A 13,021-nucleotide genomic window follows, 5' to 3' on the forward strand; every position below is an offset into this window, starting at 1 on the left:
TTTAGTAAATTTGTCTTTGTACAAAAATATAAGGAAATTTAGTTGTGACTCGAAGTATGACATGTTGGTTTGTTACTGCGAAACAACCAAAGAAACAATGAGTTTGTACAACTGAAAGTGAAAAGTCGATAGGTTTATTGAGCACAGTGAAGTTACTTGGGCCCAATTTCATGGCTCTGCTTACCGTATAAGCACAGAATCGCTGCTTAGGGAAGCAGGGAATTCTGTGCTTACGGCAAGTATATTTCACGGGTAAGCGGCGAATTTTGGGTTCTGCGCGTGCGTACTCCGCGTTACTAGGGATTCTACGCTTACAAGGCTTAGAAAGTGCTAAAATGATAAATAGTACGAATACTTATAATCAAATACAAGCAGGAAAGCGTTACAAAAATGTAAAACTATAAAATGTTAAAAATGAAGCGAGGCACGCAATGATGATGCTTGCTAACCACGGACACTATTTAGCAAGCTTCCGTAAATAATGTGACATCATAGACGCTTGGCCAATCAGAACGCAATATGCTAACGAGCGGACACTTAGTGCCAGCGGACACTTTTTGTCATGACTGGTGCTCTTTATGGCTCGAAGAGAGATGAAACCTGAACTAGTCAGTTTTATTCAATTTTGTCAATGTTTCTACTCCTCACAAAGTTTACCCTTTAGTAAATACTCATTTATGGGGTCAATTTCATAAAGACAGTCCGAAAGGACTATATTCCAAGGACTCTTTAGGAGTTATAACTACTCGTCTTAAATCGAGAAAAGACTAGTCTTACTCTTTGTGAAATCCACCCCCTGGTCTAATGTGAAAGAATGACGGATACTAATGATTATAAAGAAAATAGTCACAAAAATAGTTATCTAGTTGACTGTTCAGTAACAAATTTGTTGCTAGTAACTTTGATTTTACCTATATACATGTACACCGATGTGCGTTAGCAGTGTTTATTCTCGGTACCTTCCCCAACTCTGTTGAGAGTTCTGAAAATTGATTTATCTGTTTTAAAACAACCCTTGTATTTATAGCGATTCTTGGGGTTTTGCCAAATAGGAATTTTATTTGTAACGATCCAAGTTACAGGTTATGGAATAAAATATTAAAATATCAACCATAAAGGAAACATTGTGACAGAATTGCCTTTGTGTTGGTTTTTTGTGTCATTGGAAGGTGCGGACGTGAATTATTTTTTCCTTTACTCACGGTGCAGTTTTCTTCACCGTTAAATGTGTGTGCCGCCCTCTGTTGACAAAAAAGTACACCGTGTGTCGTCCGTGAGTCATGCATGCATGCATCGCATGTGTACGTCTGTGGGGATCGGGAGATATGTGTTTGAACCCGGTCACTATTTTTATGATCAGGCTCGGTTGAAGAAACATACAGATTTTGAGGTACTTACTTTCCGTCTTTGGCAACTGTAATTACTCAGACAAGAGAACTCTTTTGAGAAACAACTCTCACACACATTTGGACCCTTTATTATTGTTTGTTGGTAGCCACCGGGATTTTAGAGAAGGATGTAAGACTGTTTCGCAGGTTTGCTGTATTCGAGTTGTAAAAAAAGTCCCGAGGAAGTTACGGGTGCACCGGACCGTCAACCAGGTAGCGCAATAGGAACTTACGGGAGGAAAAGGCTTTTGCAGCGGCGTCAGTGTTGAGTGTCGTCTCGGTCGGAGTGTAGAGCAAGGACGGAGTAAACCCAGGACGGAGTTTCATTCGAGATTCTGGTCAATAGACTAGACTAGAGAGAGGACAATTTCAGCAAGCATGGCCAGGTTTTATATGAGTGTTCTCGCTTGGATGTTTTTGGTTTCGACAGTCGTTGGAGAAAGGACTTTTCCAGGTTGGTATTTAGTTTATGAGTGATGATTATGAAACAAGGAAACAAAAGTGTACAAATTGGAAGTGTGAAAACGCAGTTGTTGTGGGTTTGCAAAGTCCTTGGTGGGGGCCGGGGTTGCTGAATATAAAAGGGGTGGGGGGGGGGGAAATTTCTTGGGAGACGGTGGGGCTTTAATCGGATAACTTTCCGTATGGCGCCACCACTTTTTCCCTCATTTTTACAAAAAGGGATATCTCATTGAGGTAAATTAGATACTACATTATTTCATATCGAATGAAAAAGTGTTGGCGCCATACGGAAACTTTTCCCTTTAATCTGCTTTGGGGCAAATGCTTTTCGAAGCTTTTCTAACAATAACCCTTCTATATATAATTTAGTTATTCTCAGTAGTGGTAGTGCCGTGGGTGTTCCTCCATGGTTTTACAAAACCTAGGGACTGTTCTGCATCAAATCATAAAGACACCATACAAAAACAGGTATTTATACGATTAGAATCATAAGGAATACAAAAAAAGTGGAAAAAATCTATAATAAAAATTTAATATAGGAATCCTATTTAAATCACAGGGTTTTATAGGTATTCGCTTTTTATAGCTCCATGCTTATAGATAGGACTTCATTTTGTAAGGGCTACAGAACTACAGACATGACAGAGAAAAAAACTCTATCACAAAGTAACTTCAACAGCGTTAACAAGTCTTGAACAATTTATCCCATGGCTGTAGGATATAAAAACGTAGTATAAGTGTCATCCGACTTTAATTGGATTTACATCTACATTATTAAGCCTACCCTGTACCAACAACCATGCCAACTGGGATTTATTTCTCAAGCTTGTAAAAAATAAATAATTTTTTTAGGGTCAGTTGAGGTTAAATCGGGAAGAGATTTTTTGAACTACTAATATTGCCGGGTATTTGATGATTTGAACAGATGGTAAAATTAATATTTGGAGTGGTTGGATTTCCAGATTCTGTTACATGTTTTTTGTCACTTTGAATACGTATACAAATAAATAACAGGTGTTTTTGTGATGCAGATGATGTCTCTTGTACTTTACATTGGTCCGCTGGCCAAAATTCTACACAATTGGTTTTTAGAATTGTGTAATGCAGTAATTTTTATTCTGAAGTTTTCAATTAACTTACCACTCATTTATAACGCCACCTATTATTATAAATTTTGTGTTGTGTTAGGTAGATTTAAACATCTACATGGTACAAGTTTATACCATCTCGTCCTTGAAAGTTTTGAGTAATTTATCTCTTGAACATGAGTATACTATTGCAGCCAGCAGTTGGAAACTTTCCTACCCCCCCCCCCCCAAATATGTTGATCAAAGGCTATACACAAAAAAACCAGGGCACCGCGACAGTTGATGTGGTTGCCGTTGTTTGTTTCGAGGCCTGTGTATGCGAACAAAATTGACCCCACCATGTTGATTAAATGAAACAGGACTAAAAATATTATATTACATAATATAATGATTGTTATCAACATTCTTCGACATAAATTCTCCAACAAGTAGGGTCTACACATCCTGTTTTTAAAGGCAGTGGACACTATTGGTAATTACTCAAAATATTTATTAGCATAAAACCTTTCTTGGTGATGAGTAATGGGGAGACGTTGATGGTATAAAACAATGTGAGAAACGGCTCCCTCTGAAGTGCCATAGTTTTCAAAAGAAGTATTTTTCCACGAATTTGATTTCGAGACCTCAGGTTTAGAACTTGAGGTCTCGAAATCAACCATCTAAACGCACAGAACTTCGTGTGACAAGGATGTTTTTTTCTTTCATTATTATCTCGCAACTTTGATGACCGATTTAAAGAGCTCAAATTTGTACAGGTTTGTTATTTTATGCACATGTTGAGATACACCAACTGTGAAGGCTAGTCTTTGACAATTACCAATAGTGTCCACTGCCTTTAAAGATGGTATGAAACAGTTACAGGATATCCTAAGAAGGATTGGAGTGATTATTCCTAATGGCCTCTAAAATCGACCAATTCCCCTGTGGCAACAAACTGGAAATGAATAGCTATTTAGGAAACCACTACAGGCTGTTATACTTCAGTTTGCCACTAGTACCGGAAAAGCAATTTCATCTAATAATTATTTCCAAAGTTGTGCAGTTATCGTATTTTTAAAGTAAACATTACTCTGAAGTATAATGTACACCATGTGGGTCTTGTTATTGGCTTCAGGTCCCTTGCGATCTTTGGATCTTTGGCGGGTAGAGTCGGATGTTGTTCTTTTAAAAACTGGTGAATTGTAATGTACAGATGTAATGAGGCTTTCCTCAGAGTAAGGACTTGTTTTTTCATGGATAGAAGCTGCATACTCAAGCAGGTCTTATTAACGGAGGCAATGAAGGCAATTGCCTCCATGCCCCCTGGTCGTTGCCTTGGTGCCCTTGAAATTCTCCAGTTAGAAATTTACACTTCCCGGCTTGGTGCCCTTTTTAAAAACGAAGCATCATAGTGCCTGCAGGCCTACTATTTGTAAAGTTGCTCACTAGGCTAGTAAATGGTGCATTTTACCTCTGCCCCCCCCCCCCCCTTCCGAAAGTTTAGAGTTGCATAGATTTTCTTTCCGATGTAATGGTATAGCGATCACGACCAGTAAAATTGTTTTTAAATGAAGTAACATTCACATACTGTTAACAATAAGTTAACAGCACCAAGGCATTTTCTCCTTGTTTTAAAAAGGGCATCCTATCAGGAAACTTCTGCTGGATCATTTCAAAGGCACCAAGGCAATGCACAGGGGCCTTCGTCGCCTCCGTCAAGTATCAGGGCTGAGTTAACACATTTTAAAACTTGTTATTCACATACTGAAGGTACAAGTAAATAATAGGCATTACATCAAGTATGTTGCACAGTTTTTAGTAGCCCACAGGGCAACTGAGAATTGGTGTTTATTAACCCGTAGCAGTTGGTACAAGACAATGTTCTGGGTACATGCGGGCTAGTGTTAAGGGTGAGGTCTAACACTATAGGCCTAGGCCGAACCCATTTCAAAATACAATTCAAAGCAAATTACAACAACAAAAAACAAGGAAATTGATTGGGAATTTTAACCCCCACCTCCACTTTTCTGGGAAGTGGGAAATTGCCATTTCGCAGGAGTTTGCTGTCAAATTTAATAAGTGTTAGAAGGTAAACCGAACTTTCATGGGAAAATCGTTTTGCGTGAATGGGGCTTTCAATATACTAAATTGGCTCAATAACAAGCCACAGTCTTTTTTACTAAGTGGTCAAATAGTTTTTGATACCTTTTGTAGATCAAGTTTTTGGCCATGACCCAAATCCATGAAGATGTATTAGATCAGTTAGCTTGTGTTTCACTAGTCCATATCAGCTTTTACTTGTTCGTACCTAAGTTTAGTTAAAGTCTCTGGACACTATTGGTAATTGTCAAAGACTAGCCTTCACAGTTGGTGTATCTCAACGTATGCATAAAATATCAAACCTGTGAAAATTTGAGCTCAATCGGTCATCGAACTTGCTAGATAATAATGAAAGAAATAACACCCTTGTCACACGAAGTTGTGTGCGTTTAGATGGTTGATTTCGAGACCTCAAGTTCTAAAACTGAGGTCTCAAAATCAAATTCATGGAAAGTTACTTTTTCTCTCGAAAACTACGTTACTTCAGAGGGAGCCGTTTCTCACAACGTTTTATACCATCAACCTCTCTCCAGTACTCGTAATCAAGAAAGGTTTTATGACAGTAATTATTTTGAGTAATTACCAATAGTGTCCACTGCCTTTAAATAGGGATGCTTTTCAACACTGAACTAGCTAGCCAGACAGCTTGGGAGTGAAGTTGCACTGGTTCTCTGGTTCTTTAAAAACTGCCTTTTGGCCATCGGACAAGTGTTGAGTGAGAACGCTGCATAATGACTTTCGAATGTACAATGTATTTCAATTTACACTCGGGAAAATTGCCCAAGGCCAGCATCAGTTTTTTTTAGTTGCCCTTGTGACGTTAGATTTCACTGTATGAGAGTGGGACTATCAAAGGGAACTTTGTCTGAGCCGTTGTCTGGTTGTACGCAGAAAGTCTTTCAAACTCTTTCACCTATTTGCCCTTTTTTTTGTAAGTTTACTAAATTCCACTTGCAACTCGCTGCAGGGTTTTTACGCTCTTGAACCCCCCCCCCCTCTTCTCCCTGTTGCTTTTCCATTTTGCAAGTTTTGGTTTCTGTAGTGCGTTGGTTCACTATACAAAAGGATAAATCATTAGCTCATGGATGACTACTCATGATGTACAATTATATAATAAAGTTTTCTTTATTATGAAGAATAACAAATATTATTGGTTTGAGTACTTCAGATTACAAATTTGTCAGTCATAAAGATCTTTGTGTTTTCTAACATTTCACAACCAACCTGTGAAATATCATAATATATTTAGTTGTTGGTGACTGAACTCAATGAAAAGCAATCTGTAATATTGTCTGTTTTGTGCATGCCCTTAGATTTTTATTTGCTCTACCAATCCTTCACGTCGTCGGCTCGTTTTTTTAAAGGTACAGTCTAATACTTGAGAATTTGAACAATTTACTTTTTTTTCAAGAGTTTTATCACCTGGAATTTCATGTCTTGCCCCAAAATTTGCAAGGCCACTATTTTTTTAATGAAAACAAAAAAGGCTTCTCACAATCGCCAAAAGAACTATCATCATACTAATCAGGATGCCAGGAGACAAGTTTCTAAGGGGGCACCAAGGCCAATACGTTGCATTAATCTGGGTCCAATTTTGTAGAGCGAGCCGACGACATAGTCAAATATGTCATTTTTCTGTCTCACGATTGCCCACTAATGCCAAACACAGATGGAGTGATGTCTGTATTTAAACTGATTATTTCGAAATTGGATTTGAGGAGTTTACTTTGAATGACACCGCTTTACTTCAATGTCTGGATGAATCATGTTCCCAGTCGCTGCTCATGCTGTCTGGGAACATTTTCTGTGCTAGGATCTATTTAACATTATTGTACACGGCTCGAAAAAAATAAAACCTACATGTTTAACTACCCACCAATATAACGTTCAAATGTTGACTTTGGGTTGGGTCCGATAACCTTTTAATCTGTTGAGTAACAAAGTAGCCCTATTTAGTATGAAAGGCAAATGAGATCAATCGTATCTTACGATTTTTACATCGACAGAAAATTTAAAAAGTTGAATGCATGCTGAACTGCGTCAGCATTTTTGTCTCATTTTCAATCTAGGTTCTTGTGAGATAAATTCTGGTCAATACATTTTTAGCTACAAGCCCCTGCGGTCTTGTGGATTCCCCCTCCCCCCCCCCCCCGAATTCGAGCCTTGATTGCTACTAAACTGCTTCTACCAAGAAGAAGAACAAAAACAATTCTACAGAAGCTTTGATTCAGCAGCTGTACATTCCTTTAATTTTTTCTTCTTCTGTGCCTTGTGCAAATTTACTTACAAGATTATTGTTGTGGAGCGGTGTCCTTATCTGGCCCTAAGCCAGTTAAGAAATTGAATCCAATCACAGATCCCCCACCAACATACGTCATATTTTGTGCTACCTCTCCCAGAAACAGTATCTCCTAGGTCAGGTGTGTGGCATAATTTACGGAATCGGGGCATTGGGAGATCTGCATTGGAAAGCATCGTAGAGTCTTACCATAGTGTACTGTGCTTTATTAATTGAACTGCACTGCCTACCACAGACATGTGTAGTAATACCCTTTTTACACTGGAAGAATTCTTGTAAAATTGCAGATTTTGTTCTCCAGGGCTTCAGGATTAAACCGAACCAGAGTTTTTCTGAAAGGCCTGTAATCACATGACTGGACACGTCCCTGAACAGTCTTATGGTTTTCAGTTGAACAAAACTTCACTGTACAATACATTTATCTTTACATACCGTTGAGTATAGTACGACAAGTATAGCCTACTCACCAAAAGCACAAAATGATAGAAGTCTTCACAAGTAGTACTTGTTCAAACAAATATACGCAGTTTTCTTCTTTAACCTTTGACGCTAGTCCTGTATAAAGAATACTGCTCCGCCTTGTGGTAGGCAACAAAGGCAGTTGCCTCCATGCCCCCTTGTCATTGCCTTAGTGCCTTGAATCCCTCTAATAGAAACTAACAATTCCCTCATAGGGTGCCCCTTACTACTGGTGCCCACTTGAACTTTAAAGGAACACGTTGCCGCCTTGGATTGGTCGAGTTTGTCTTCGAAAAGTATTTGTAACCGTTTGTTATAAAATGCAAATGGTTAGATAGATATTTTAAAACTAGAATACAATGATGTACTCAAATATGTCTCGGAATTGCACGCTTTTCCTTTTACGTCTCGAGGAAACATGGTCGCCATTTATGGGAGTAAAAAAATTATGGCCGACTGTGTTAGTCAGCGATTTAAAAGGAAAACCGGGCAATTTTGAGGGGTATTTATGTGGATCATTGTATTCTACTTTTACAACATCTTTTCAATCATCTATGCATTTTTTAACAAACAATTACAAACGCTTTTTATCGACCAACCGTCCGATCCAAGGCAACGTGTTCCTTTAAAAAACAAAGCATACAGGCCTAAACTGAGTTGATATTTTTCTTTTCACTTTGATGCTGTTGTTTTAAAAAGAATTGTGGTCCTGTAAACATTTTGAGCTACAACCCTTGTGGTCTTTTGGAATTTTTGCGACCAACTTGAGCTATGTATATGGATGTGGCTGTGATACAGGCTGTATCATGTACCGCATCCTAGTTTTGAAAAGCCAAAGACAAAAGGAACCAAAGCCAGGGTCGAACAGGTTAACGCAGTATCAGTTTCGGATTTCCTGTCATGATCCATGGAGGGCTTAAATGAGATCTGTCAGTATAGTCTAACCCCAAGGTTACTGGACCCTACTTTTCAATTTCTTGTAATTTATAACTGGCGACTCGACTCGTAAAACGGAACCAGATAGATGAAAGTGTACCATGTAATGTTCAGATGATTGATTTCTCTATTTTAACAGTGTTTTTTTCATCTCTATGCAACTGTCAGTATCTATTCTCACAGTACGTTATAAGTGAATATAATAAGTGAATGAAATAAAATTATAATTGTGTTGATGCTGAATCAGTTTGGTTGTCAGGTTGGTGTAGTGGTGTCTTGCCTCGCCTTCCACCTCTGGGACTTTGGTTTGGGATTCCAGTGGGGTGTCGTGGCCAAGCTGTTAAGAGTGCCAGATTCAAGCGCTGGTGGTTGATCAGTAGAGTGTGGGTTTGAATCCCGGTCGTGACTCTTGTGTTCTTGAGCAAGACACTTAATCATTAGCTTCTCTCCACCCAGGGGTAATAATAATAATAATAATAAAACAGCATTTATAAAGCGCACTAAATCTGTGGAACATTCAAAGGCGCTGGTCAAAGAACAAGAAGAAAACTTCACTCAATATCTGCAAAGGCTAATCTGAAGAGATGGGTTTTGAGAGAATGTTGGAATCGTGAGATGTCATGTGTGTCCTTGAGATGTTGAGGCAGAGAGTTCCAGAGGCGTGGTGAAATGTTACTGAATGCCCTGTCCCCATAGCTGGATAAACGGGTCAGAGGAACATAGAGCATGCTGCCAGATGACCTCAGACCCGGCCTGGCACTACGGGGCCGAATCATGTTCTGTATGTAGGTAGGGGATAGTCCATGGAGAGCCTTGAATGTCAGAAGGATGATCTTGTATTGGATTCTGGAATAAATGGGTAACCAGTGGAGATTGTGTAGATGGGTACTTGTGAAATGGGTACTTGTGAAGGCAGAGATGGTTCTTGTGATTGATTTAGCTGAGTAGCGCATTTGTTGCACAAGGCTGAATACTCCTCAGGGAGATGAGATGGTGACCAGGGGTAATAATGTGAAGCGCTTTGGTATGCCCTTCGACAGGAAAAGCGCTAACTGTGTGGGGTTTTCTCTGGGGTTTTCTCCCACATCTAAAACTGAATTTTTTCTTTGTTGTCTTCTCTCTTTTCGTTTGGCTCTAAATAAGAGCATTGAGAATATAATCCAGATTCAGTTAAACCCATGGTGATCCATATCGAATCATGAATGTTGACAAGCTAAACCTTCCTGTCCTTTCCTAGTCCTGTCCAACACATCTGGTCCATGGCCCCCCCCCCCCCCCCCCCCGGCTTTCTGAATTGTACTCCCCTTCCCTGCTTACTACCAACAACTCAGACTATACTTTGAACTTTGAGTGTAAATGATATTTATTGCAATGAATAATGTGTAGACATATCTCGATTTACGCACGGCCTTCACATTTAAGACGAACAGTAAATAAAACAAGTATGTGCTGTACACATCACTTTATATGTGTAACCAGTCTACACTATCACATCAGGCCACGTTGCCCATCAACCATGCGTAATTTAGATTTAATTTCCTTTTTTTGCTTTCTTTCTCCCTCACTCCATGCGTCTGCCGAGCCCAGGACCCCCCACTACACTAAGTCCCATGACATTCAGTCGAATTGAATTGTAACTTAATTTAGCCTCCCGACGAATTAACCAATATATTGATCCTTTCCTCCTTTGGATTGTTAATTAAATGTCAGGCTTTGTGGAGTCAAGCCACCCTCCCTTCATTTCCCCACCCCTCCCCCTCCATTTCTCCACCCACAAAGAAACCTTTCACTATACTGTTGTAATGTTCACTACTCTTCAATGTTAACAGCCAGTGCGTTTAATTGCAGCAGTGATTACAAACATTCCATGAACCTCCATGCTAATTAATTAAACTTGCTATAAATTGAAGCGCTGTTGGTCGACAGTAGATTTGATCAGCAGGAATGTATTGCTTCATTTGTTAAAGTGCAAGTTAGGGCACCAAGGCATTATCTCCTTGGTAAATGCCACCCTCTGAGGAAATTCTGATTTTCTACTGGAGCATCTCAAAAGCACCAATGCAATGACCAGGGGGCATGGAGGCAATAATCCCCTTTGTTGCCTCAGTGCCCCTCAGGCCTGGTTTCAAACGGTGGTGGTGGACAGTGGATGTGATACCACCCTATTCACAGTTAGTCCCCTTTGTTGCCTCCCTGCCCCACCCCACCCCCAGGCCTGGGTTTCAAACATTGTTGGTGGACTGTGGAATGTGATCAGGACATTGACTATGGACAGATGGATGTAAAAATGTCTTTGCTACACAAGTCAATGCATTGGTGGTACACTCATTACCATATTGAAAAATCAATCAAGACTTGCGGTAAAACATCAACAACATTATTACCCTTTGAACCATGAGCCCAGGCCTGTATGCTTCGTTTTTACAAGAGCAAGGGCACCAAGACATTTTCTCCTTGGTAAAGGGCACCCTATGAGTACTTGAATATTTCAAGGGGCACCCAGGCAATGACCCGAGAGCAAGGAGACAATCATCTTCCTTTTCTTGCTGCAGTGTACTGCAGTGTATGTCCACATTACAATTCTTTATTGTTATTAATATTATTATTATTAAATATGGAGTTAATTTTGTCACTTTAGTTGAAGTTGAACTGAACAGAATGTACTTAGTGGTTTACAATCCTTCACACTCCCCTCTACCATAAAGGTGTGCAAGCATCTTTATAACTTCACAGCTTCAAAGGGTCTTTACCACACACACACATGTATGTAAATATTATCATACAATTTCATACCCATAGTGAATATTAACCAAAGCCTTTACACCCATTTAATCTATACGTGATCGATCATCCGTGACAAGAAAGGGTAGCCTAACTGTGCGAGGGTATTGTTCCCTACCTCACCCATTATCACAAGGTACAAAGTACGTAAACACTGAACATTCAGAGCTGAAAGCCCTCCGAAGGGTCAGTTTGTCCTTTTGTGACTCCGGGGGGAAACGCTTTTTAATCTGGGGAAGAATTCCCGAGAAAGGATTTTGATATTTTTATTCGAATCGAAACAGTTATGGTTGGAAAGCTTGATTGTGTTTCAATTCAAAGAACCTGTCATTTGGAATTTAGGCAGCTTTCGCTCAGTTTTTCGCTCGGCTGCACACGGTCAATGAGAGTGTAAATACCAATGAAGTAGACCTACGGGTTTGCTTGGGCGACCAATCGGAAAGCAGGTTATAATCCCTGTCACACAATCCATCTGACGTTGTCGCTTTATCAAATGTCATTTTCCACCGAAGCACTAAAAAAAAATAAATTACTAATGCCATTGTTGACTCAAAGAAAAGAAGAAAAAAAATCTTGCGAAATCTTAGTATTGTGGCGAAACCATTAAAGAAATCTTTTGTCCCAAACCTCAGAGTTAGATTTTCCAATATATTTGTTGTGACATATTGGCAGTGTTGCGTTGGGGAAAGTCACCTATCATGAGATAATCACGATAAAAGTTAAGCTGTGGACTTTCACACACATTAACCGGTAATCTAAAGTCTGATGTTTGTAAAAAAAAAAAAATCTTAAAACAGCATTCATAAATTACCTAAGAGAGTTTATCCATTCTGATTGGTCGAGAGGGCATCATGTGGGGGTGTTTGAACGGATGATATAACACCAGTAAAAATGGGCGTGACATGCAAGCTTGCACCTGTGCTTATAAGACAGTTTCTTCATTCCAATTGGTCGAGAGCAATGGCTGGAACAGCAATCTCCGTTCACCTGGATGTTTCTTCCAATGTGTTCCATTTTCAACCCAGTCAATCCACCTAGCATCTACTGAATACACCCGGGCGTTCATTCCAATATGTTCCAATTTTCATTATCAACCCAGTCAATCCACCTAACACCTCCATTCCAAAATGTTTTCCTACGGAGGCGACAAAATATGGATCTAGAGTAAACCAGCAGGTGTCAAAAGTGGGAATGAAAATTCTGTACAACTTGGGGCTGAGCTTTCAGGGAGGCATTTGAAGTGACACATTTTTTGACATTGTGTTATTGTGACAAGTTCAGTAACTGCTGGCCAAGGCCGCCGTGATTTATGCTGAGGAGAAAATTTCAACTAGGGAACAAGTTCGAACAACCCCCGTCCGTTTCATTTCCTTAAAGGCACCGGACACTAAATTGGTAATTACTCAAAATAATTGTTAGCATACTTACTTGGTAATGAGCAAAGGAGAGCTGTTGGTATGATTAAATATTGTGAGAAATGGCTCCCTCTGAACATAGATTTTGAGAAAGAGGTAATTTCTCACTTAAAT

At 39.5% G+C, this 13,021-nt stretch overlaps 1 protein-coding gene across 1 annotated transcript in view; it reads left to right on the forward strand.

Annotated features, from left to right (window-relative positions):
- The first annotated feature begins 1,302 nt into the window (after positions 1–1,302).
- The window catches only part of LOC139945767 (pikachurin-like), a 59,178-nt gene continuing 47,459 nt past the window's right edge, over positions 1,303–13,021 (forward strand). Inside the window, exon 1 of the mRNA XM_071943178.1 lies at positions 1,303–1,842. Within this exon, the coding sequence (XP_071799279.1) occupies positions 1,767–1,842 (76 nt within the window). The 5' untranslated portion in view covers positions 1,303–1,766. The remainder of the gene's footprint in view (positions 1,843–13,021) is intronic.

This window comes from Asterias amurensis, chromosome 13 (genome assembly GCF_032118995.1).
Source record: "Asterias amurensis chromosome 13, ASM3211899v1".
In the NCBI taxonomy this organism is placed as follows: domain Eukaryota; kingdom Metazoa; phylum Echinodermata; class Asteroidea; order Forcipulatida; family Asteriidae; genus Asterias; species Asterias amurensis.